General features: G+C 50.8%; 1 protein-coding gene across 1 annotated transcript; it reads left to right on the top strand.

Annotated features, from left to right (window-relative positions):
- The first annotated feature begins 929 nt into the window (after window positions 1-929).
- On the top strand, window positions 930-27451 carry LOC125347318 (apolipoprotein L2-like). The gene is made up of 6 exons (XM_048340473.1): window positions 930-1123; window positions 2207-2307; window positions 21451-21546; window positions 24714-24840; window positions 26585-27025; window positions 27061-27451. The coding sequence occupies exons 1-6, from the start codon at window positions 930-932 to the stop codon at window positions 27449-27451; spliced, it is 1350 nt and encodes a 449-aa protein (XP_048196430.1).

The following is a 27451-nucleotide window of genomic DNA, read 5'->3' as shown; positions in this document are numbered from 1 at the left end:
TCTAGAAGGGATGGGTGGTGTGGGCTCTCTCTCTCTCGACTTCCCCTCGCTTGGGGGGGGGAAGGGGCTTGTCCGCCCCTTCCTGGGTGGCCCTTTATCGCTCTCACGTGGGAGTGATGGCCACAGGTAGCCTCGTCTCTCTCTTGACTTCCCCTCGCTTGGGGGGGGAAGGGGCTTGTCCGCCCCTTCCTGGGTGGTCCATTATCACTCACGAGGGAGCGATGGCCATGGGTAGCCTCGGTGGCATGTGGTCGCGGTGCCCCAAAACCAAGAACGACACAGACGCGTGGGCCCCTGGAGAAAACCTCTAAGGCTTCTGTTTATTCAAATGAGGAGCCTCCCAGATATACCCCAAAGGCGGGCACAAAAGAGGGGCCCCTGATTGGTCCCAAGGGGCTGTCCCTCAAGTGATGTCAGACTTCCTTCTCTTCCGGTTAAAGACAGGAAGGGGAGGGACAGGCTGAGGTCAGCTGTGGCCCCTTAAAGGTGCAGCTGACCCCAACAGGGTGGTAAGACAAGCCCAGAGGGAGAGAGATTGGGGTCAAGACTCCATGGTCTAGACAGTCTGTGTACCCTTCTTTGGGCCCCAACCACCCTCCCATCTCTGCCTGGGTAGACAGCATCCTGCCAGGTTCAGAAATGTTTTGGACTGGGATTTTTCCACGTGTGTGTGTGTGGGGGGGGGTGTTTGTAGTCCCAGGCTCACTGTGAAGAACCTGCATTACCCACACTCCTGAAACACACCCAAAGGAGGCTGGAGGACACGGCTGGGCCAGACAGCCCTGTCCAGCGGAGCACTGGCCCTGGGCCTTCTCTGAGGTCCTGGAGCCAGAGCCACTACCCTTACTGAATTCGCTCTTGAGGACAGGACTGGAGCAGATAGGGTCACAACATGACAGCCTCAAAGTGAGCCCGGGTTCTAGGACGCCATGTTGAGAAGGACCCCGGGTTCTGCCACAGATCAGAGAGAACCAGCCATCCGCCACGGCCCCTGGGCATCCACTGCACCCACAAATCCACCTTTGGAGAACTGTCTAGACTCAGAACGGTGCGGACCCCAGAGGACAGGGAATAGAATGGCCGCCATTTTCCCAATGGAAACATTCATGGTCAGAGAACTCAGGTATCCTCACCAAGGCTGCCTGTCAACCGCAGTGGCCTGGGTCCTGGTTAGTTTGCCACCCCCACCCCGGGGACCACGTTCCCCTCCAGCTCAGTGAGTCTCTCAGGGGAGCCTTTACCAGGCTCTGATCTTACAGATGTGGGGCCCTTTGGAAAGCAGCTCAACCCCCAGCAGGCCGCGGAGGGGCCGTGGGCTCAGAGCTGCGGGTGTGGGAGGTGCATATTCCCTGGGTGCCGGCTCCTTCGTTCGTGGCTCATCTGTGTCCGAGTGGCTCCATGTGGGTTAACCGGTGGATTTACGTCATCTGGCAACGTGGGGAAATGAGGTTCAGGCGCCGTTGCTGCAGATCTAGACCCAAGGCCTGTCATTGCCTCCTCCTACTGAATGACCTCCTTAGAGCAGTTAAAACAAAACAAAAATGCCAAAATGGGTGGTTTGGGCCAAGTTATAAAAACACACATACGCCACACAAGCGGAAGGTAGGGAAAGAAGAAATCTTCCTCCCACTCCTCCAGTTCTCTTTTCTGGAGGCAAGGACTTACCCTGCCCAGTGTTTTCTGCAGGGGTTCAGCGAGCCCGCAGGTGTGCTGTGCTCCTTTGTGATCCCAGCCCACTGGGGGGCCAATTCAGTTGTTCCTCCTCGCCTCTGGCCACGTAGGAGGCAGATATGGTGGAGAGTCGTTGAAGAAGTCCACCTGCAATTTCCCCTTGCTCGAGGGGGTGGGGGGGGGGGGAAGGGGGAGGTGGTCTCCCGCACCGCCCTTTACTGTGCTGGTACTAGGGCTTGAACTTGAACTTAAGGCCTAGGCACTGTCCCTTAGCTTTTTTCACTCAAGACTAGCTCTCTACTCCTTGAACCACAGTTCCATTTCCAGCTTTTTGGAGCTAGATTGGAGATAAGAGTCTCACAGACTTTCCTGCCTGGGGTTGGCTTTGAACCACGATCCTTCGATCTCAGCCTCCTGAGTAGCTAGGATGAAAGAAATGAGCCACCTGCATTGGCCGTGTCTCTTAGAAACGGGGCTGGTCACATGCCTCAAACTGACCAATCAAATGTAGTGAATGTTCCTGTGCCGTTTCTAGGCTGACAAGGACCTGGCAGTCTCTGCCTCTGCCCTTGTGGAGGCCAAGGGGCCTGGGCGAAGAAGGCCAGGCTACTCCTGTGCAGATGAGAGACATCACAGGTGGGGAGAGAGCTGATGGAGAGTCACACTGTCCAGCCAGCCTGCACTAACACCCAGCCACCATGAGAGATACCTTACTGGGCCTTCCCACTGTACCCAGCCCAGCCTCTCATGGAACACAGCTGCATGAATGCCCATCTGGATTCTGGTCTGAATTCCCACCCGCGAAATCCTGAGACACTACAAATCATTGTTGGCGTAGGCCACTGAGTTTGAGGTGGCTTATTATGCAACAGATAACAGATATACAATTATCCATGGGATAAACACAATGATGCCTACCTTGACGTCTGCTCCACTACATAGTCAGATTGAGACTTAAAAAAAAAAAAATGAAGCCAAGCACTGATGGCTCACACCTGTCATTCTACCTCCTCAGGAGGCTGAGATCTGAGGATCGTTGTTCAAAGCCAGGCCTGGCAGTAAAGTCCATGAGACTCTTATCTCCAAAGAACCACCAAAAAAGCCACAAGTGAAGTTGTGGCTCAAGTGGTGGAGCATTAGCTTTGAGCAAAAAGAAGCTAAAGGGCCCTGCTCAGGCCCGAAGCCCCAGGACCCACCAAAAACAAACAAACAAACAAATAGCAAGGCTTCAATTTGATTCAGAACCCTGGTTCCTGAGTGCTTCAGAGAACATGGGCTATGGGCATGAGCTCCCTGCGGCCCTGGGACATGCAAAGGATGTAAGCTAGACAAATCACAGTAAGGCACTTTCTGAGGCTAACTCTACAAAAGGACGTGTAACCAAGTCATGTAAATGAGTCATGAATCTGTGCATGCGTGTGCGTGTGTGTGTGTGTGTGTGTGTGTGTGTGTGTGTGTGAACTCCAGGAATAGCAAAGCTGTTTGCTGCCCCCTGGACATAGATCTGTGAGACTGACAATTGGTTAAATAACAGGAATTTATAGGCTGCTGTTGCTGAAACCTGACTCCCCACTGGGGCCTGCAAATGTCCAAGAATAACTAACAGCCAGATCAAAGCCTGGCATCTGGGCCTCCGCTTTGGACCTCACTTGGCTCCGGGCCATTCTCCCCTGCAGTTACCTTGCAGCCTCCCCGCGATCCAGGACTGGCAGGGCGGAAGGACACGGTGTTCTGACAAGAGTTGAGGCAACCATGACCTTCTTTTTTTTGCTTTTTTCTCTTGTCAGTTGTGGGGCTTGAACTCTGGGCCTGGGCACTGTCCCTGAGCTTTTGCGCTCAAGGCTAGAGCTCTACTACTTCGAGCCGCAGCACTTCCGGTTTTCTGGTGGTTCATTGGAGATAAGAGTTTCACAGACTTCCCTGCCCAGGCTGGCTTTGAACCCCGATCCTCAGGTCTCAGCCTCCTGAGTAGCTAGAATTACAGATGTGTACCACTGGCCCCTAGCTGGATTTAATTTTTGCTGGCCCATGGGGGGCGGTTTCATAGTACCTGACTTGACGGTGGTTCATGCTGCTCTTCTCCGCTGGGACTGGCTTGTGTTATCATACGGACTCCAGCAGGAAGTTATATGCTGGAAAGAGCCGCCGTTGGGGGTGCAGAGAGGGTGTTTATTCGCTGTAAATGGACGGCGTCTCTGCTTTTCCCTGACATGGGGAGACAGCCCCTGCAGCTACAGTCCCTAGGGAAGGGTCAGCGTGACGGAGGAAGGGAGTGGGGTCAGGGAAGGCCTTCCTCGAAGGACGGTTCAGATGAAGAGCTCCTCCAGGCCCCCAGCGCCATGGTCACGCCATTGCTCCGACTAGGACTGAAACTCAGGCAGGGGAGGTTTGCTACAGTTACCAGGTGACACCGTCTCTCAACATACTTTTTTAATCTATTTAAACGTGGATTCAAGGCCATCCTTTTTACTTCGTGGTAGCTGTCCTATCGATGGCCTGTTCGCAATGGTTCCATTGCCTGTGGTTCTTAATTGTTCATTGTTGGCTTCCATCTCTCCCCGATCACAGCCTCACAGGAGGATCAGAGGAGAGGGGAATGTGGCTTTAGATGTCGAGGGGACCCCCCCCCTCCCATTCTCAGAGAGGGCTCCCCCCAAGGACAACATGACCTTGGCAGGCACCACCCCCAGCCTGTGCCTCCAGGTGGAGAGCTAGGACGATGCTGGAGCTGATGACCTCCACAGGTCCCCTGCACAAGGATGCTCTGACTCTCTATGATCTATTTTTACCTGACACCTCTCCCAGGGGCCTGTGGGCCTGAGCTAATTTCCCTGGCTGGCCTGGATCCAGGCAGCTCAGGTGGAGAGTGCTGAGCTAATGAGGCCAAGGTCATGGGCCAGTTAGAATCCCCGGGAGGAAAGGATGGCTTTGCAGCCGGACTCTGGCTCCTCTATCCGCCGCTGGGCCCAGGCCCAGGCAGGCCCTGAGGGAAGTGAGGACAGCAGGTCTGATTCCTGCAAGTCACCTCTCTCATTAGGAGCTGCTGGGAAGCCCGGGCTCCAATGCCCCCCTGTGACTCCAGAACCTACGGGAGTGACCGGCAGTGTGTGGGAGGTGAAGAAAAGAGGGATCCTAAGACTGACTGGCCCGTCACCCTCCTGCCTGCAGGTTGACCCTTCCTTGGTTAAGCAGGGAAAATGAGAACCAATTCTAATGAGTCTGCGTCCTCCCAAGGCCATCCTGCCCCTGACATCAGGCCCTCCTCTTTCTGTGAGTCATCTCTACCACCTTGTCGTCAGAGATGCGATAGCCTAGGGTTTCTTCTTTCACACCATTACCTGCCACAAGGGCAAGTGGGTGTCTCTGTTCTTTTCTCCTGTATGTCCCTGACATGTCTGGTATACATATAGTAGGCACTCGATGATAAACTCTGTTGGAATAAATCCCAACTCCATGCACCACTGTCTCAGCATAAGATGGTAACTGTATTTGAATGGATTCAGCATTGCCACTGGGTTCTGCTGGGCTGTTTTCAAATAGTTTTACTCCGAGCTATTTTCTAGTTCTATTAGAAGCTCATTATTTAGAGGGAAATTGTGTGAAGATTCTGGAAAAATGAAAGGATGACTTCTTTTTATGTGTTTTCAATTCAGTCCGGTGAATGTATATTATAATTATCCCATTCTATAATTGTTAATTCAGTTCTTACTACAAGCCAGTCTGTAGATGAAACGCATACAATGTATTTGAGGTGCCAGACTTTGAAGTCAGGCCCCACCACGTGAACCCCATTTTAGAATCGAACCCTGAGCCGATCAGATTTGTACCTGTGTTCTAATCTTGCTTGCACAGCTGATTGTTGTAACCTTGTTCTTTGCCTTTATAAGCCCTGTGTAATCACAGCTCTGGGCTCCCTCCTAACCTCCGCTGTGTCGGTGGGTAGGACGAGGCCCGAGTTGGCAGCTCGTTAAATAAAACCTTGCCTTGCTTTTGCATTTCGGAGTGTCTGAATCTCGGTGGTCTTCTTGGGGGTGGTCTTACAACTTGGCACAACATTTGGGGGCTCGTCCGGGATAGCCCCAGAGACCCCGAGATCCCAGACTCCGAAGGTAAGAAAACAGCGCTGTTCATTTGTCTTGTCCTGTAATTTGTCTGTCTGTTTTGCTTTTGCTTATACTTGTAGGGCGCGAGTCAGTTTGGTTTTTGGCCGGAACTGACCAGGAGGGCCTCCTAAACGAGACTCAACCCGCCCACCTTGTATTGGGTCTGCTCCTTCTGCTTATCTGGCAGGAGGTTGTGGGCCAACTTGGGTCCACTCCTCCTGTACCCTGGCAGGAGGTTGTGGGCCAACTTGGGAGATCTCCAACTCGTAACTCGGGTCCACTCCTTCTGCACCCTTGCAGGAGGTTGTGGGCCAACTCGGGTCCACTCCTTCTGCACCCTTGCAGGAGGTTGTGGGCCAACTCGGGTCCACTCCTTCTTGCAGGAGGTTGTGGGCCAACTCGGGTCCATTCCTTCTGCACCCTTGTAGGAGGTTGTGGGCCAGCTTGGGAGATTTCCAACTCGTAGCTTTTCTTGTTCTCAGGCCTGTGTGTTTTCCTCCTTTTTTATTGTTTTGTTTTTTGTAGCCTTTTGGACTGAACTTCTGATCAGAGCTATGGATAATGTTCTATCTTGAGGACCTCCATCTAGCCCCCTAGACTTGATCCTAGCTCACTGGAGGGAGGTTAAGGAGATAGCTCAGAACCAAGGTGTGGCCCTTAAAAAGGAAAAGTGGATCACCCTGTGCAAGTCAGAATGGTCCACCTTTGAGGAAATTGAGGGAGCTTTGACATAGGGAGGAAGCACGGAGGAGGAAATGTTTCCCGCTCCATACTCCCCATCCCAGTTAACTCTCCAAGAGGAGGACTCTGAGGAAAATGTTTCAGCTGTGCCCTCCGCTCCGGAGGGTCCTGCCCAGTCAACTCGCCGGTGCCGACAGCCCAGGACACGGACGCATCAGCCCCAAGTCCAAGTCCTGACCCGCAGCCGCCGACGGGGTGGATGTAGGGCCAGCCCAAGCCACCCACAGGTGGCAGGGAGTGACCTCACCATGCTGCGCTGTCATCTCTGTGTTGTTTGTAAGTCTAACAGTCTCTTTTGTGTCAAACCTGCATAGCTCATTGGAAAGATGTACAGGCGATGGTTCACAATCAGAGTGTGAGTGTCCACAGAAAGAACTCTAGGGGGACCCCCACCCAGCCTTCTTAAGCAGAAAATTGTTTGGTGCGCTAAAATGTTTTACTAAGACTAAAAATGTTTTACTAAAACTATCAAGCCCTGGAAAATGAGGCTGGAGAATGCTAAAATCATTTGTTAAAGGTTTTTGTCTTAAAATGTACGGCCGATGCTTATTCAGCGCGCTTTAAGATCTTTTGAAAATGTATGTGTGTGTGCATGTGTGAGTGTGAATATGTTCAAGACTGCAGTATGATGCAAAACTAAGTTTAAATTCAAAGGTCTTCATGCCATGCAGTAACTGGGACTGAAGAAAAAAAAAAAAAGAGGCTCTTTTGAAACAAGCAGCCCGTAAGCAAAGGGCGGCACCTGGTTTCAGATTGCCTGTGAGCTTCAGTTTTTCCGATGCAGATAAAAGCTAAAGTGTTGTGTTAGTGTTAAAAAGGCTTTGGAAATCAAGAATACATTTCTAGATAAGAAATTTGGAAGTAAAATTGTCCTAAATAATTATTGCAAAGTGAGAAATGGAGAATTATGGCTACCAAAATGTTTAATTGCCATTCTAGCTTCTTTGTAGTTTTTTTTTTTTTTGTAAGTTTCCAGCAGGCCCACAGAGAAGCACAGGTGATTCCTACAAGTTTGTCAAGATCTAATACTGACCCTTAATAAGTTCCAGGTAAGAGAGCATGCTTAAAAACTACTTCTGTGTGGACCACCTTGTTGCTTATAATTGGAGTAAAGTGGCCCCTTATAAGACTCATTGATCTGAATCTGCGGTTCGAAGCCAGCCCGGGCAAAGAAAGGTCCCTGTGAGAGACTTGTCTCTAATCAGCCAGCAGAGTGCTGGGAACAGAGTTGTGTGGAGCTCAAAGTGGTAGGGTGCTAGCCTTGAGCTGGAGAGCTGGGGGACAGTGCTCAGGCCCTGAGTCCAAGTCCAGTGGGAAGTCACTCCTCCTGGGACAAAAGTGATGGAGCATCCAGAGGCAGTAAGCCACTGCTTGGATGGCAGAGATGGTGTCAGATCCTAGAGTCACTCCTATTTGGCCTTTCAAAAGTTAATCAAAGCCGGGAAGTCTTAGAAGAATAGTTCATAAGCATGCCTTTCCAATGCCCATGTCTGTCTACTGGGCAGGAACTTGCCAGTCATCTGTGATAGTGGTTAGTAAGGGGAAGTTTGTCAAATGAGAGGATAGATTAAAATCTCAACCCCCCGCATTTACTCAAAGCTCTGACTGGCAGTAAAGAAAGCTTGTAGACCTGAGATTGTCTCCTTATCTGTTAAAGACCTGCAAAGGTAATGTAGGCATTTTTTAAGTCATCAGAGATCAGTTCCCCAGCAGTTGTTTTTGGGAATCTGAGGGCAGGCTTTGGTTACTACTTTGGGCCCTATTGGCCCATGCCTTATCTCTATATCATCCCCTAGACATGCAAGCCATTGAAATGGACAGAATGGAGCCATGATTGGCTCCCAAGGTACCAAAAAGAAAAAGGGGGAAATGAGGTGCCAGACTTTGAAGTCAGGCCCCACCACGTGAACCCCATTTTAGAATCGAACCCTGAGCCGATCAGATTTGTACCTGTGTTCTAATCTTGCTTGCACAGCTGATTGTTGTAACCTTGTTCTTTGCCTTTATAAGCCCTGTGTAATCACAGCTCTGGGCTCCCTCCTAACCTCCGCTGTGTCGGTGGGTAGGACGAGGCCCGAGTTGGCAGCTCGTTAAATAAAACCTTGCCTTGCTTTTGCATTTCGGAGTGTCTGATTCTCGGTGGTCTTCTTGGGGGTGGTCTTACGACTTGGCACAACATATTGACTCATTTATATTTTCAAAATAATCACACAAGATGGCCAGTACCACTATTCTCACATCATATATGCCAAGATTGAGGCAGATGGAGGTGAAGAAATTTGCTTAACCTACTCTCCTGCCCACAGAATCACCACTCTTTGCTATTTACTTTGCATGCCATGTACAAGGCACTGGTGAAAAATAAAGGGGGCTGAGTTAAGCAAACGAGAACATCTGCAAAACTACTGATGCATGATATAGCCTGAATGATTCTCCAGAAAATCATGCTGAGTGTGAAAAGGCAATCCCCCAAAGCTATGGGTTGTGTGATTTCCTTCATGTGACCTTATGGAAAGACAAACTTATAGAAATGAAGACTAGACTGGCAGTGGCCAGCAGTTAAGGAGGGTGGGGTGGGAAGGAAATGGGTGTGCCTATTGAAAAGCAACACCAAGGATTTTGGATGGCCATAATCTATATACCATCTTCATCAGTTGTCAGTATCCTGCCTGTAATATTGGAGAGAAGGTGAAAGAAGCCAGTGTTTGGTATAATCACATGCAATTAATAGAAAATGGGCCAGTCGCATATGCACTTAGATAAAGGCTCTGAAGACTCTAGGAGCAGAAGGAATGTATTGACAAAACTATAGCCAGCACCATATTAAATGAGAAAAAACTGAAATCATTTCCTTTAAAGCGAGGAATGAGACAAAGGTATTCACTCTTTTCACTTCTGTTCATTAAAATACTAGAATTCCTAGTCAGAGCAATAAGACAAGAGGAAGAAATAAAAAGGGAACCAAATAGAGAAGGAAGAAATTAGATTATCTCTATTTGCAGCTAATACAATTCTTTACCTAGCAGACCCTAAAAATTCAACCTCAAAACTTCTAGATCTGATAAATACCTTTAGCAAAGAAGCAGAATACAAAATGAACACACACAAATCTCTTGTTTTTGTGTACATTGACAAATGAACAGGATAATAAAGAAATTGAGAGAATAATCTCATTCACAATAGCCTCAAATTATCTAGGAATAAACTTAACAAAGGAGGTGAAACACCCTTACAATGATAACTATAAAAACCTTGAAGAAGAAAGTTGAAGAAGACATCAGAAGATGAAGTCCATGTTGATGGACTGCAGAATTAATAAGATAATAATGGTTATACTACCCATTGAATTTCCAGATTCAATGGGATCACCATCAAAATCTCAATGTCACTCTTCATAGAAATAGAAAATAGAAAAACCAATCCTAGAATTCATATGGAATCACAAAAGAGCCTAAATAGCCAAGGCAATCTTGCGAAAGAGAAAAAAGTAATACTGGAGGTATCACAATCCTTGACTCCAAATTATACCACATAACTATAGTAACAAAAAATAGGATGGTACGGGCACAAAAACAGACATGAAGACCAATGGGTTAGAATAGAAGACACAGAAATAAATTCCCACAGCAACAAAGGGTGTAGGGAAAACTGGATTTCCACATGCAGAAAACTGAAACTAATTTTTTTTTCTGGTTATGGGACTTGAATTCAGGGCCTGAGTGTTGTCCCTGAGCTCTTTTTGCTCAGGGTTAGTGCTTGACCACTTTGAGCCATGCCACTACTTCTGGTTTTCTGGTGGTTAATTGGAGATATGAGTCTCGCAGACTTTCCTCTAGGGGCTGGCTTTGAGCCATGATCCTCAGAGCTCAGCATCCTGAGAAACTAGGATTACAGGCCTGAGCCACCAGCAACCAGCTAGATTCTTTTTTTCCCCTATACTACTATCAATTTAAAGTGGATGCGGAACCTTAATGGAAGACATAAAAATAGGAAATTACTACAGGAAAGAATGGAGAATACACTAGAACATATTGGCCTGGACTGTATCTTTTTGAATAGAATTTTGATAGCTCAACAAATAACAGCATGGCTTGAATCAGACTAAAAAGCTTCTGCATAGCCAAGGAAATTTTAGTAGATGGAAAAGACAGCCTACAGAATGGGAGAAAATCTTTGCCAGCTACACATCTGTCCAAGGACTAATAATGAGATTATACAGGGGGCTCAAAAAACAAAAAACTGAACACCCAACGAATCAACAACCCAGTTAGTATATGGGAGTAAATGTCAACAGAAGAGTCCTGAAAGAAGAAATACAAATGGCCAATAAATACACGATGAAATGCACAGCAGCCCTGGTCATAAAGGAAATATATATAAAAACTACATGGAGTCTTTATCTTATTCCAGACTGTCCATAATCAAAAAACACAAACAACAAGTGCCGGTGAGGATGAGAGAAAGAGAAACTCTTATGCACCACTGGTAGGAATGTAAGCTAGTGCAACTACTATGGAAGTCAGTCTGGAGGATTCTCAAACAACTAAAAATAGAACTACCAGATGATCCATTGATACCATCATTTTTGGACCTATATCTGAAGGAATGTAAGTCAGGATACAGGAGAGGCACATGCACATCATGTTACAATTGATGAATGGAGCAAGAAAAGGTGGTATATATACATACAACGGAGTATCACTGAGCTATATATAAGAATGAAATGGGTGAAACTGAAAACCATGATATTAAGTGAAGAAAAGCCAGGTCTAGAAGAACAAAGCTCATATTTTTTTCTCACATGTAGATGCTAGACCTAAAAGATACACTTAGGCATCTGTTGTGTGTATGTGCATATGTAAAACATGATGGTAATTGGGAAGTGTTGGGGTCCATCTTTCTCGCCTTGATGGAAGGGGCTTGATGCCCCTCCCCCAGCCCTGGGGAATGCGGCCCTGCTACCCCCTCTAGATTGGAATCCAGAGAAACCGGTTGGGCCAACAGCCCTCCAACCTGCCAGCCAGCCGGGCGCCCACCAACCCCGCCCGGGTTCGGTGCGCTCAAGTGACGTCAGCCCTTGGGGGTCAGGTGACAGCTCTTGGCCTATCGGAATCCTGGCCAACCCCCTTCCTTCGGAATCATCTCCCCTTGTCCTTCTCTCAATAAAGTCAGTTTGCTCTCAGAAGCCAACTCCGTGGTCTATGTACGCTAGCTCCCAGGGAAGGATAGCGGCCACATTACCACGTAGGTCACGCGCACGCCAGGCCAGACCGAACCCCCACGTCTCACTCTAATTTACCTGCTGGTCGGGAGTTGGGGGAGAGGACGTTACGGAGGGCAGGAAGAGAGAAGAAAGAGTCCGAGCCGGGAGGGGCAAGAAAAAACCCCAACAGGAAGGAAAAGAGAAGGTTTGTGTTAGGTTTTTTAAAGTAGGTAGCTGGTAAAGGAGAACGCCACGCGGTATTCAGGCAGGAGAGAAAGTTTATTACCGAACTGCTGGCCTGTGGCCAAGATGATCCATGGCCAGAGAGAAGGGAGAGAGAGAGAGAGAGAGAGAGAGAGAGAGAGAGCGACCCCCACCCAGCCCTGCTTTATTTAGGGCAGGGGCAAGGGGTGTGGCCAGGTGGATTAGGAGGTGACCTCAGGGAAAGGGGAGGTAACTGCCTCCAGGTCTGCAGGTTACCCAGATAACTGGGTGGAGACTTAATGAGGTGGGGTCATCTGCATGTAGCCCTCAGGGAGAGGACCTAACAGTTTGAAAGCGAAGAATACAGAAATACATTGCATCTATGAATGAAGTGGGCAAGATGAAATTCATCAAAACTTGTTGAATAATAGGGGAGTCGTGGGGATGGGGCAAGAGGGAGAGTGAAGGGTCAAGCTGATTTCAGTACAGTATATACGTGTGTGTTGAACACCACAGTGAAAACTCTTTGGACCACTCACATTAAGAAAAAGAAGCAACAGGAATGCAAAACAGATCCTGTCCAAGGTCTAGGAAGTTGTGGGAGAGAGGACTGAGGATGGAGAGGGTAAATGTGGTCCCAGTATTTCGCGCACATGTGTGAAAATGGAACAATCGAGCTTGTTGAGATGGGCCTGGGAAGGGAGGAGAAGGGGTGGGGAAGAAAACCAGTGGGAATGTGAGGGAGAGTAGGGGGAGGGTCTGAACAAGGTACACATTGTATGCATACATGGACTTGCCTAGCAAGGGCCTGGGGGGGTGGGGGAGGAACTCTACCCTCTCTTAACGGTTCCACCCTCTGCCAGTAGTGCCAAGGCTTGAGACCACGCCCTTAGCTCATGAACGTTTATCCCCCCCCACCCAAGGTGAGCAGGCAGGTGAGGAGGAAGTGGGCGAGGAGGGAGGATGCCCAAGGCACAGAGATCTGAAGTCATCCATTCCACTGTGCAAAGCTGCGTCATGCAATCTAATTCCCAGCTTGCTCACAAACATGTCAAGTGACAGACAAAATGATCTCTCTGAATTTTTCCTAAAGCTTTCGTGCTTGCCGGGGCTCATCTGGCAAAGCACCTCATCGGAAGAGAAAATGAATGAGGATTCCACAGTTAGATGTCACACCAAAGAGCAAACGTCTTTGTTCAGTGGATCAGGGTCATCTTTCACCTTCAGCTGAGTCAAAAGCAGATGCGAATGTTGTTCCTGTGAAGAAATCATTTCTTCTCTTAGGGGAGGAGCCCAAAGGCGTAACTCCTCTGAACATCTAAAATACGATTTATCAAAACAAATTCCAGAAAATGGAAGTGTGGGTGGTAGTGTTTGTTTTTGCTTTTTTTCCAGGGGTTTTTTTTTTTGGAGGGGGGTGGAAGAAGGGGTGCAGAAATGGAGGGAGGAAGGGTGAGCAAATGCAGGCATGTGTGTGGAAAATGAGCTATGCAATTTGTGGGCAGGCAAGGGAGGGGGAAAAATGGGGGAAAGCAAAGGGAGGGGTGACATTATCCAAAAAGAAATGTACTCATTACTCAGAAACAGTAACCTCTCTGCACAGTACATTAATAATAACAATAAGGTAATATTTTAGAAGTCATTTCTTTAAAAAAAAAAAAAACAACCTCACTTTGTTTTTCTTGGAATGCCTAGTCCTAATGTATATAAACCATCCAGCGGAGGAGCTTCTAATGTGAGTATTAATCTCATCACATAGTAGTCATGGTTGGGGCCTTAGGTGTCTCTGGGGCTCAGTCCCCTGATCTCTACATTGAGATTAATAATAGTGAACACAGCCGGGTGCCAGTGGCTCACACCTGTAATCTTAGCAACCCAGGAGGCTGAGTTGCTAAGGAGAATATTGTGGTTAAAGCCAGCTCGGGCAGGAGCCATGAGACTCTTATATCCACTTAATGACCAAAAGAAAGCTGGAAGTGGAGCCGTGGCTCAAGTGGTAGAGTACTAATCGTGAGGGGAAAAAAAATTCAGGGACAGTACTCAGGCTCTGAGTTTAAGCCCCAGGACCAGTAAACACACACACACACACACACACACACACACACACACACACACACACACACACACACACACACACACACTACTGAACAAGCAAAGACTACCAAGTCCGTAGGCTGTGATAGGGACTAATGACAAAATATCCACCAAAAACCTAGTGTAATTAGTTGTAGCTGCTTCATAAATGATAACTGCTATTAACAGTGATCCTCCAGGACTTTGCTTGTATCAGCTATGGGAGCCTAGGTTATGCCATGGTAACAAACATGCCCGGATTTCCATGGTTTACAACTGAGGTGACAAGTTCTTGCTCGTGCTGCATGTTCATCGTGGACCAGGTGTAGCTTTGTTCCCATTTTCTTTTCTCCTGGACCCATAGCTGTGAAACAGCAAGTCCCTGGGACACTGCTGGTTGCTATGAGAGGAAAGGGCTCTCCTAGCCCATCACATATTATGACTCAGAGATGAAATATATTATTGACACTCAAAGCTCATTGACCAGAGCCGGTTATACATTCTCACCAGAAGCTCAGGAAGAATAAACCCACCATGTACCTAGAAAAGAAGAGCTGGGAAAACATGGCCAGCATCCCTATGGCTCTCACAAAATGCTTAAAAAAAAAAATCTACCACCTAGAGGCTCAGCAAGGGAATGGGGGAAGGGAGGCGGCAGTGGGGAGCCAGGAGGGCGAGGGGGACTTAGGATGCAGGATGCTCTAAGCTGATGTGCAGGGCTGGAACACTGGGCACCTTCCTCAGCAAGACCTGAGTCCACACAGCCCCTAGGCCATTCTGTGCCACGGGTAAACGAGCCGGTCTTGTTGGCATAGGGCAGCGTGAGCTGTCAGTCAACATGGATGGAAAGCTGCATGAAACTCATGGTTTCTAGGCTCTCCAGCTATGGGCAGAACAGCACTGTTACCCTGGCTTTGTCTGTCCGGCTCCATTGGTTTCCAGAACCTATTCAATCTGTGTCATGGTTTGGGGAGACGTGAGTGTTTCTGGGGGTGTTTTTAGCTAAAACCTCTTCTGCTCCTGCTTTCGAGACCAGTCATTTATTCCTCCCTGCTTCAGGGGTTGCCTATCTTCTGTTAGTGCTGATGTCAGAAGCAGCTGCTTTGCTGGCTCCCGGCGGGGGGGTGGGGGGCTGCAGATGCACCACTCTAACGGTGGATACCTGTGCCAACAGTGCCACCTTCCGTCCCTGCCGAGGCTGCTGGCGATCAGCAAGGCTTCCAGATCTGCAGTCCCAGCCAGGGGATCCAGCACACATCCAGACCTGGGACCTGGGAGTGACTGGCACCAGCGTGCTACACGGATCGTTTTCCATTCTGACCGCACTCTGTGCCGGTCACCCTCGGGCCTCTCCAGTCTCAGGCTGTCTAGAACACCTCGGGCAGCTTTCTGCCCCAATCTCCTTCGCTCCTCAGTGGACCTTCAAGTCCTGGTTTGAGTGTCTCTTCTGCAGGGAGTTTCCTTGCCTCTTTTTTTTTTTTTTTTTTTTTTTTGGTCCATCTTGAGGCTTGAACTCAAGGCCTGAGCATTGTCCCTGAGCTCTTTTTGCTCAGGGAGAGTGCTCTACTACTTTGAATCACAGCGACACTTCCGGTTTTCTGGTGGTTAGTTAGAGATAAGAGTCTCACGGACTTTCCTGTCTGGGCTCGCTTCGAACTGGGATCTTCTGATCTCAGCCTCCTGAGTCTCTAGGATCACAGGCAGGAGCCACCAGAACCTGCCTTCTTGCCTCTTCTGACAGAAAGAATTTAAAAAAAAAAAATCCCTTTCACTAGCATCTGATCTCCATCTTGCCCCAAGCTTCAACTGCTACAGTCATGTTGTGAGGGGCGGGGTCCCCTTGGTCCCCAGATCCTATTCTGTCTGTGTGTCTTCCCAGCCTAAGAGTTATTCCAGGGTATGTGGGGGGATTTTCTCTTTGAATTCTGCCAGCCTCCCACTCCTCTCTTCCCGCGCTTCCCACTGGTACCAGGCACAGAGGAACAACGGGAACAGGAAAGACAATGAGCTGACCAATGCTGGGAAACTTCCAATGGAATTCTCCTCCACCCCAGGGTGCAAGCCTTCTGGTGGTTTGTCCGGGAGTAGAACCTGGCCTGGGGACTCAGTGAGGCTTCTCCCTGTGTCCACCCCCTCCCCCCTCCCCTCCTCCCTCTACCCCCCCCCCCCAGCCTGGAGGATGGGCTCCAAAGAGTTATCTAGTTACAGTGACAATCAGTTATCTAGACCACCTTTCAGTTAGAACCCTGGATCAGAAGGCAAGGGAATGGGAGGGAAGAAGGGTATCAAGAGGGTGAGGATGAAAGAAGGAAGGGAGAAGCTTGGGAGTTCCTAGTGAGAGGAGCTGAAGAGGAAGTAGGGGTGTGTAAGTCTCCTTTGTCCCACCAGCATGCCCTGCCTCAGGGGTTGGTCTGGTCCATGGCAGCTCTTCCTTTGCACAGGGGTACCAGAAAGGATGTTGTCAGAGGACAAAGCCTCTTCTTCTACTGCCCCCAGGGGGATGAGGAGGATGCTCTGAAAGGACCAGGTTAGGGGCCTAACCGCTCAGACTGTTTTCTCTCTCTCTCTCTTTTTTTTTTCTTTTTTTTTTTTTTTTTTTTGCCAGTCCTGGGGCTTGAACTCAGGGCCTGAGCACTGTCCCTGGCTTCTTTTTGCTCAAGGCTAGCACTCTGCCACTTGAGCCACAGCGCCACTTCTGGCCGTTTTCTATATATGTGGTGCTGGGGAATCGAACCCAGGGCTTCATGTATACTATGCAAGCACTCTTGCCACTAGGCCATATTCCCAGCCCCTGTTTTCTCTAAAAATAAAATACTTCACTTACTGTGTTCCCTAGCCATGGACCTGTGGGCCTCTTTGAGCAACTGGAATCTCTTCTAAGAAATGTGAAAACCTAAAGGAAATCCTCAGAAACAGTGTGCTGTGGAGATAGAGGTCTTGAGGGGAATCTTGGCTCCTTTTGCTGGGGTCCAGTACCCTTTGTGTCACTTTGTTCCTTGTTCTTGAATATGTATGTGTGTGGGCATTGGGGCTTGAACTCAGGGCCTGTCCCTTGGCTTTTTTGTTCAAGGCCAGTACTCTACCACTTGAGCCACGGTTCCGCTTCTGTCTTTTTAGTGGTTAACTGGAGATAAGAGTCTCACAGATTCTCCTGCCTGGACTGGCTTCAAGTCTGATCTTCACATCTCAGCCTCCTGAGTGGCTAGGATTATAGGTGTGTTTTTGTTCTTGTATTTGCTTTTGCCTCGTTTTGCTTCGTTGCTGTATTGCTACATCTAAAGGTCTCAACAGGCATGGTATTGGAGAGTTATCTGCCATCCAGGCAAGAGTAGCTCACGCCTCTCATCCTAGCTACTCAGGAGGCTGAGATGGGAGGATTGCAGTCTGAAGCCAGCCCAGGCAGAAAAACCTGTGCGACTCTGAACTCCAATAAACCACCCAAATGCTACAACTGGAGCTGTGGTAGAGTGCTAGCCTTGAACAAAAAGCAAAAGGATAACGCCCAGGCCCTGAGTTCAAATCCTAGTATTGGCGTGTGCAAGTACACATGCACACACATACACACACACACACACACACACAGTTGTCTGCAGATCTGGGTTAGTAGATTCAGAATGGTTTGGGTTTTCAGGCTGAGAGGTGGGCACAGCAATGATAAACAATGATGAGCCTAATTAAAGCTTCTGCCTTCACTTTCAGTGAAGTACAAATTGCCGACTTTGGAATCCACAGAGCTGGCAGATGCCTGAGTCTACCCACTCACTTACCGCAGGGGACACCTCCGCCACATGTTTCCTGTGACAACACTTGGCAAGGTTACTTTTGAGGGACATAGGGAACACTTTAGCTGAAAACACTGAGTGCTGGGCCTGCAGATGGCCCCTTGGGTCACTGGATCGGATGAAAACCATGGCACCTGTCTTCATATTGGTCTGCCTCCTTTGCTTTGGGTCGGCCCTCCTCAACTTTGCATGGAGACATGTTAGGCATTCGAGAAATGTTTTATCTGGACTACAATTCACAGTGGACATGACCTAGACTTGTCTAGTTGCTCTCTTCCTCCTTCAACACTAACAACACCTACCCACCACCATGGCAGGAAACACCAAGCTTCACGGAGCAAAAAGACATGACACTTGTGTTTCTAGGCGATCCCGGTCTCTTCTCAGAAAGAACATGAATATTCCTTCCTCCTATTAGCCTATATTTCTCCCTTTTTATTCCTGTTCTATATCTGACTCGTGGGCCCTTGTGGGGTTGAGACATTGATTTCCTTTTCTATTCTCTGACTTTTGAATAAAGCCCTTTGTTCTCCCACAAAACTTTCTCTGACATTGGTTTTTCCAAGGAAAGAACTTTGTAGCTGGGTTCAGTAATATAATGACCATGTGACCCAGTCCTGACCAATGAGAGACAAGGGAATTGGCTGATGGGCTTCAAGGGGCCTTTGCTAGTCTGTTTTTGTGTTTTTTTTTGTTTTTTTTTTTCCAGTCGTGGGGCTTGAACTCAGGGCCTGAGCACTGTCCCTGGCTTCTTTTTTGCTCAAGGCTACCACTCTACCACTTGAGCCACAGCGCCACCTCCACCTTTTTCTATATATGTGGTGCTGAGGAATTGAACCCAGGGCTTCATGTATACGAGGCGAGCACTCTACCACTAGGCCATATTCCCAGCCCCACTTTTGCTAGTCAAGACAGGCCTGATGGGAGAGCTGTTCCTCCTTCTTGCTTCTGGCTTTGAAGGCAGCATGACTCTGGAGACAGAGTGACATTCTGAGATTCCGAGACGTGAGGACCATGAGCCAACTTAGAGAGGAAGGAGGATGGACAGACAGAAAGAGCAGGGGTCCTGAGTAACTCCATACATGGGTTAAAGGGACTTCACCCCAGTTCTATCCTTCCTTGTCACCCTTGGTCTTACTCTGAGCTTTTCTTTTCTTTCTGTCCTTCCCTCCTTTCATCTTCCTTCCTTTTTTTTTCTTTCATCTAGTAAACAATTGTGTTTATTTGGAAGCAAAAGGAAAGAAAATAAGAGTTGGTGGGAGCAGGCTGTCTGAAGATCAGAGAGGAGAATTTCTGATTGGGAGTTCCCTGAGTTTTTCATAGGCTTCCCCTGGGGCTGATGTGAGGCGGGGTTCCTTCCTGCTTGACTTGTGCCCAGGGAGCTGCTGGGATGGCCCGTGGGCTCTCAATTCCCGGAAAGGCACTCAGTGACTGGAAGAGGGTGGGTGCTGGCCTGTATTCCACATGGCTCCCGGCTGTCTCTGCTCACGGCCAAGTGCACAGCTCATAGGAAGAACTTCCTTTCCCAGCTGGTGCCTGAGCTCTGCAGGTGCAGCAGAGCAGACAGAGGCTTCCAGACTGTGCAGGAGTCATAACCAGGGCTCTCCTCACCCAGGCCGCGATCATGATCCAACCCACGCGCGCACTCGGTGCTGCGGGACACCACCTCAGCCTCACCTTTCTTGCTCACCAACTCAGAGGAGCTGCTAACAGAGATGAGATCTTTTCAGCGGGGCCCTGGTAACAGAGTAGCACCAAGAACAGGATATCGTGCGCCAAGACTTGAACGGGGAATTTCAGTGGGAAGACTGGAAGTCGGAGTCCAAACCCAACCCCAGAGTGAAATGTACACACGGGGCTCACCAGCCCCGCCAGGGCAGCGGGCCCCCCATCACTGCGAGAGCGCATGCTCCGGCAGCAGGGCTGGCGGGGCAGCTGACAGGGTGGCTAATGGGACTTGGTCGTGAATTCTGTGCTGTGACCACCTTCAGTGGGCACCCTCGGATCCAGGACAGGCGACTGTGCCCACAGTGAGCCTTGCAATCCCTGAGGAGGTGCTGCTCACCCCCTTGTCATCCCCAAGAGGCAGTCCTAGGGGACTTGGCCAGGAATAGGAAAGAAGAAGAGAGGGAAGCAGAGACGGAGGGGAAGAGGAAGGAGGAGAAGGATGCTGAGTCTCCACCTTCCATCAGGCGCTGATGCTCTCCTCTAGAACCTTCCAAAGCAGTTTCAGGGCTGCTTTCCCATTGGATTAGGATCCCCTAGTCAGGAGAGCAACATGGCCCACGAATCAAAGCCTTTGGTCAGGACCCAATTCGGAGCTGCCGTCACCCTGGTGATCTGTGATGCGGCAGGGTGAGCTGAACTGTTCTAGAACAAACCGCAGGATCTCCTGGGGGAACCATCCCTGCTGGCATCCGTGCCTAGAGTCCCTCTTCCCTCCTTGGGTCTGTTCTGGGTTGCTGCCCCTGACACTGCCCCAGGGCCTCTGATGTCCCAGGGGTTCGGAACTCGGAGCACAGGGTGCTCACTCGCTGGGTCTGCATCTCCCCAGTCTGGCTGTGCAGATAGCACCATGCTGACCCCCAGGGGAAGAATGGGGGAAGGGTGTCTCCAGGAGAAAAGCCACCAAACAGTGGCCTTCAGTAAGGGCGGGTGGTCTGGGGTATCAGAAGGTCAAACTGAGTCCTGGCTCCTCCTGTGAGTTGCCAGGGGAAGGCTTCTGTCCCATCCTTGTCCTCAGTTTCCTCCCCTGCCAAACCAGAGCTCACACTCCACAAATAAGTACAGTATTTTATGTCAGTATGGAAAAGAGGGAGGCATGTTGACCTTAACGAGGAAATGGTTATAAAACTCCAATCAAGCAGGGAAGGAAGTCCACCGAGAACTTGGTGTGAGCGTTCTTCTAGAACACCTGCCGTCCCACCTCAGAGCAGAGCTCTGGCTAGGGTGGACAGGGGAGGGTGAGGAAGGCCCCACAGAAGGGTCCGGCTGGCCCCTGGCGTCCAGCCCCACCTGGAGCGGCTCCTGCCTGGGCCAGAGCCAGATGGTCTGCCAGGAGGCCCACTGTGCAGCAGTGTGGGAATTGCTGTGGACTTGGTCCCCTCCTGACCAGGTGTCATGGAGGCAGAGCAGGGCCAGTGGACTCCGGTGACCCGGGGCGGGGGAGGAGGGACGCCGGCCGGGCTCTGCCAGCAAGCGAGGCACCGTGTTTCCGGGGGGCAGAAGAAGCCCTGCAGTCCACTGTGTAGGAGCTGTGTGGACAGCTGACTAGCGTGAAGGACGGGGGGTGTGTGGGGGAGACATTGGGACAATGAGGGGGATGGGCAGGGGGGATGGGATGAATCTAAGCCCAGCCCACATGGGGAAGGTCCCACCATCTTTCTGTGGCACAGCGTTTCTCCTAAAGTTCAAGGAGACACCAGGGAGATGCTCTCTCTCCCTCCCTCTCCCTCCCTCTTCTCTCTAAGGCGGTATTGGAGTTTGAACGTAGGGCTTTGTGCTCAGAAGTCAGGGGCTCTGCCAGGGGATTCCTCAGACAGTCAACAAGGAGGTGCGGGGGGGGGGGGCAGACCTTAACCACCATGTTTGGTATGCATTTTGATTCATGATAAGCTTCCTGAAATCCAGAACTTTGTTTCCCTTTCCGTTTCCCTTTCCCCTGTCTGTGCAGGTCAGGTCTGCAGGATTGAGACTCAGGCACAGCTGCTGAATGCACACAGCCACGAACCCCCGGCCACCAGCAAACCTACCAGGGGAAGATTCTGTGGTAAGTTGGGGATGACCTGCTCCTGCCCACTCCCCTCCCCCGTCCATCTTCAAAAGGGCTCTTGAAGATTACCGTCCCCCTTCTGCAGATGAGCTCAGAGAGACTAGGCAGGCAGCCCCAGGTAACACTGGGAGGCAACAGCAGAACCCCAATCCACACCCAGGGCTGAGTCTGCCTCTCCACGGTCTCCTAAACAGAGCAGACAGCAGGACCTGCTCAGGTGGGGTCCCAAAGTCCTCCAGCCAGTGCTGAACTCCATTCTGCCCTCCAGAGCTGTGGCTCACTGGGTAAGTCACTTGCCCTCTCTGGGCCACTTTGTGTCTTCACCTGGTGGATGGAGTTAGGCCCCTGCCCTGTTGAAGCCCCAGCAGGCTTCTGCCCCTTCCTGGGGTGGGTGGGAGGTGTAGAGGGGCAGTCTCAGTAAGTAGTGAGGGGGGGGGGCTGTTTGGGGGTTGGGCATGACTCCCAGTCCTGTTGTCAGCCCCAGAGAGGGTTGTTTTTTGTTTGTTTGTTTTGCCAGTCCTGGAGCTGCCAGGCACTGTCCCTGAGCTTCTCTTGCTCAAGGCTAGCACTCTACCACTTGAGCCACAGAACCACGCCCGGCCTTTTCTGTTTATGTGGTGCTGAGGAATCGAACCCAGGGCTTCATGCGTGCTAGGCGAGCACTCTACCACTAAGCCACCTTGCCAGCCGCCCCCCCCCCCGGGGAGGGCTTTATCTGACTGGTTAGCTCCAGCCCCGGTGCTCATCAACATGTGGCTGGGTACTGTGGCTTTGGGAGTGTCCTCCTGCACATTCTCTCTTCTCTCCTCACGCGAACGTGTCAGAGCTACAGGAAGGACCTGCGCCAAGTCCTGTCTCAGCTCCGTTGAGAAGTCGGGCCCTGACCCTACGCACTTACACACATGTGCACACACGCGCCACCTAGATCTACACGGAAGGGGCAGAGCACAGCCATCCACACGCAGGACGCATGTCAGAACCGCGGGGAGCAGGTTCACCTTGTGCACCCTGGGGAGGGGGGTGCTGTGCTCCTTCCCTCCGCACTGGAAGGGGACCCCACCCCGGGTCCTCCCTCAGGCTGTGTGGTCACCTCAGGGGTGTGAGGACGGAGCCCCTGGGACAGCCACACTCCATCCATGCTCGCCACTGCCATGGGTTCCCACCCCAGGGTGACTGCGCTCATTCCTCCACCTTCCCTCTGTGCAGATTCTGTGCCTTCCGCACGGCGGTGTCCAGGAGGACAGGCCTCTGCCTTGCCGTGCAGAGGGCAGACGGAGCTGGAACAGGATGACTAACTTTCTCCCCGTGGCCACGGAGCACAGCGGAGGGTGGACAGGGTGGTTGGGGTCCTGGCACCCTGGAGGGAAGTGAGGGAGACCCAGGCCCTGCTGCCACCTTGGCGGGAGCTGCCTCGGTCCATCCACACTGTGTTCTCTCCCCCCGCAGCCTGGACGACACAGGAGAGCTGGAACCAAAACTTTGCAGAGATATCACTACGGCTGCCTTGGGCCAGAGGAGGACATGGCCTCTCCAGGTAATCGCACTTGGTCCTCTCTGTCTGGCCTAGGTGTGGGGCCTCAAGTTTGTCACCTCCAAACTGAGTTAGCCTGTAGAGCGGCGGGCGGGCCCAGAGGAGAAGCTCCAAGAGGAACCATATGGATCTTTCAGCCCCAGGCCTGTGGGGCCCTCCGCCCTGACCTTGTCCCGGAGTGAGGCATGGCCCAAGTGCTGGCCTCAACTGTACCATTCTCCTTAGGGTCGGGGAGGGGGAGGGGACAGGCAGGAGAGCCTTGAGGATGTGGACAGCAGGGGAGCAGAATGGGGGAAAGAAGACAGAAGGTGGCAAAGGCAGAGACCAAAGGTGAACCGCAGCTTGCGTGCTCTCCCTTTCCTTCCACCTCTCCTCTTCCTGAGGGGACCCTGAGCGGCTCTCATGAGGGTGCGGTGCCTCCCTGTTCCGTGCCCAGTATCTCTGAGTGCCTGGAATGCCACTGGATTAGCGTGACCTTTCCCACCCATGTCCATGACCTGTGCACTGAGAGTGTAACATGAGAACCTACAGCACATGAAAGAAGAGTCTGAAGGTGACACGAAAGGAACCAGCCCTCCTCCCAGGAACAACCCCCACCCCTGGATCCTTACTACATCCCCTAGGTCCTGCTTTCTGAGGGCTGTGTTCTTCCCCTCCCCCAACCACCTTGCCACCAAGTCAGTTCTTCCCAGGAGCTGGCCCTGGAGGGCAAATGGTGAATATACCCAGGCAGTCATATAGGTACGTGTATGCGTCTGTAAGCTCACATGTGTACATAAGGAACAGTGGTCACCCTTCCAACGTTTGAGTCATTTGGTTATTGCCAAACGAATGCAAAGTTCCTTTTGTGTCAATATTATCATAGCTTGAGCAAACACTTACTTGACACAGCGTAAGGGAAGAAAGATTCACTTTGTTCACAGCGGCGAGGCTGTGGAAAAGCAGCTCGCATCACGGTGGAGAGGAAGCCGGGCTGAGCACAAGCAGGAAGGCAACGTGGGAAATGGAAGCCATCATCGCAAATGTCCCACTTCCCTGGGCGGGGCTGAAAGGCTCACTTTCTGACTGCTCTGAGTCGACAAAGATCTATTTATATCTGCAAAGCACCACGGTCCTTCTGTTCTGCATTGACATTCTCCTGCTGCCATCTTCAATACCCCAGTCGGGTGGCTTAAACACATATCCTCTAGTTCCTTGCAGCTCTGGAAGTCAGTGTGACGGCCTGAGGGGCGAGGTTGGTTCTGAGGAGGGCTGTGCTCCTGGTGTGCAAAGAGAGCTGCTCACGGCAGGCGGGCACGCGGCCCTTCCCCTGCACATGGAGGGGGAGGAGGAAGGGAGGGACAGAGACACATATGTGGTGCTTCTTCTTCTTCGTGATAGAAGTCCTAAGGATCAGGGCTCTACATGTACGGCCTCATTTAGTCTCATTTATTTCACTTCCTTAACGAAGCTGTCTCCAAACACAGTCCCTGGAGGCGAGGGCTTTCCCACGTGTATTTGGGAGCCGTGATTCCGTCTATAACATGAGTGACGCCATCCAAAGTGACGGAAGTTCAGCGACGTAACTCTTTGTTGTTGATATCACGCAAGCTCCACCATGCTGACCTCTCACCGGATTCTTTTTCCCAACTAGAGAACCAAAGCTTCATCGATCAGGTCATCGAGTATCTCCAGGACACCGTGAGCAGGGAGGAGCTGCGGCACGTGCTGAAGGATGATGACGCATGGGAGGCAGCCGTGGCCAAGGCTGAGTTGTCCAGGTGACCTCCGTGAGGAGCCACAGCACAGATGCCCAGTCCCCTGGGGCTTCCCACGGCAGGGCCATCTCTTAGCCAGTCCTGGGAGGGGGGAGGAGATCCCTTCTGATGAAGTTTCTGGAGATCTTTGCACAGGGGCTTTGTGTGTGCAAAGGCAAAAACTGGCCCCCAGCTACGGTGCCCGCCAGGCTGGCAAGAGCAGGCGGTCACTGAGGGTTGATGCCAGGCGTTGAGTTAGGATGGGAAAGGTGCATGGAGAGGCAGTGTGGTTCTAGATTGACCGCCATGCCTCTTGTCTCCCAGTCACCCAGGGCAGTGGGTGGGCCCACGGACCTTCACATGGGAAAGTGTATCCAGCATTTGGGAGACCTGGAAGAGTCATAGTTATGGTATCTTGTGGCTCCAGAGTATTTTGTTTTCATATATTTAACCCTCAATACATAAGAGAGTGAGGCTGCAGAGACTTAGGTCACAGCCCCCCCCTCTTCCTCCTCCTCCTCCTCCTCCTCCTCCTCCTATTTTTCTTAAAATACCAACTGCAGATTTAGGGTTCGAGGGACAATTCACTTAAAGGACCCGTAGAACTTCCTGGACACAACACAACTACAATTTATGCCAGAGAAAAACACACAGGTTAAAGTCAGCCAAGGAAGACACCCGTAGGGCAGAGCCCCTCAGGGCTGTAAGCACGAAGCTTGTTGCCTCCAGTCAGGATAGAGAGCGTAGACCAGTATTAAACGCGTGACATCTCACGTGGAGTATTTCCATCCAGAGAACCTTGCCTGTGAGAGAAAGATTGTTCTGCCTCCCACTAAGAGACAAGGGGAAGGAGCTCGGGAGCAACTCTGGATGCAGTGGAGTCAGCTGGGAATTTATAGACAGTCGGGTGACGAACTACTAACAGGGACATCAAGAGATGTCCTGGGCTCTTGTGTGGTGACTGAAACTTCCCGCACGAGTCTCGGTTATAAGACTCTCTCCTTGGCTATCCTGCCGGTGCTCAAAAAATTTCAGATTTGGGGATATTTCAGATTTTGGGTGAAGGATCCACAACCAGAATTTTCTTATGGCCAAAGTGGAGAAGAAAACAAAGTCATTCCTAGCAGGCAGGACCTGCAGGGATTTCCAGATTGCTTCCTAGAAGCTGAGGACAAGGGGAAGGGTTCTGTGTGGACAAAGTGGATTCTTCCCTACACATTAACATTCTCTGAGTTGTTGCTATTGTTCCTGCCTCTAAAAATTCTGTACCTCTTTGTTCCTCTACAGAGGTCCCAATCAAAAAGTACTTTTCTTTTTTTGTTGGTCATGGGGCATGAAGTCAGGGCCTGGGCACTGTCCCTGAGCTCTTTTATTCAAGGCTAGAACTCTGCCATTTCTGGTTTTTGAGTGGTTAAATGGAGATAAAAGCCTCACAGGGACTTTTTTGCCTGGGGTGGCTTCAAACTGTAAATCTCAGATTTCAGCCTCCTGAGTATCTAGGATTACAGGCACGAGCCACCCAGTGCCTGGCTTAACAAAGAACTTTTCAATCACTAAGGAACACCTTAAGCTGACTTTTCCTCACTGTTCTCTTATTGACTGAGGACCATGGGACCTCTGTGGTGTACTAAACATAGTCACCATGGAAAGAACAGTTCTGTACCTCTGGAATCTGATTTCTAGTAGCAGCTCTGTGGTTTGGGCAGGATCGAGCTCACAGGTCCCATTGTGCAGAGAAGCAACCTGACTTTGCTCTTTACTGTTACAGGGAGGAGGCTGATGAGCTTCGTGGTGTTCTGAAGATGCTCACAGAAGACGCAGATGATGATGATGAAGATGAGGATGAGAAGGATCTGCAGGATAGGAAGAGGTTTTTGGAAGAATTTCCCCGGGTTAGACTGGAGCTTGAGGAGCGCATGAGAAAGCTCCGCGACCTTGCCGACAGGGTTGACAAGGTGCACAGGGATTGCACCATCTCCCACGTGGTGGCCGGCTCCACAGGCGTGGTCTCTGGGGTGCTGACCATCCTTGGCTTGGCTCTGGCTCCTGTGACAGCAGGGGTCAGTCTGGCACTGTCTGCCACCGGGATGGGGCTGGGAACCGCAGCCGATGTGGCTAGTGTTGCCACGCGTGTTGTAGACACATCAACCAAGTTGTCCGCTAAAGCGGAAGCCAGCTCTCTGCTGTCAACCGAAGTGGATAAGGCCAAGTGGCTGACGATGTTCTTGCTGAGGTTAAACCCAGAGTTGTTGCCTTAACTCAGAATTGCTTCCGAGACCTGCCACGCCTTCAGAGGAACATCCGAGCCGCGAATCTGGCCAAAGCCAACCCTTGCTTAGCGGCCAGCGCCAAGCGTCTCATGACCACTGGGAAAATCTCGGCCCGAAGCACTGAGCAGGTGCAGAAAGCCTTCGGAGGCACCGCGCTGGCAATGACCAAAGGAGCCCGGGTGATGGGTGCGGCCACTGCAGGTGACTCCCTTCTCATGGATGTCATCAACCTTGTGAAGGAATCCACACATTTGCACCAGGGGGCGAAGACCGAGTCTGCTGAGGAGCTGCGGCGGCAGGCTCTGGAGCTGGAGAGGCGGTTGGAGGAGCTCATCCGGGTCCAGGAGAGTCTGCAGTCGGCCTGA

Source organism: Perognathus longimembris, chromosome 1, assembly GCF_023159225.1.
Source record: "Perognathus longimembris pacificus isolate PPM17 chromosome 1, ASM2315922v1, whole genome shotgun sequence".
In the NCBI taxonomy this organism is placed as follows: Eukaryota; Metazoa; Chordata; class Mammalia; order Rodentia; family Heteromyidae; genus Perognathus; species Perognathus longimembris.
Note: the sequence above shows the minus strand (reverse complement) of the source record. Positions and strands in the feature narration are given on the sequence as shown.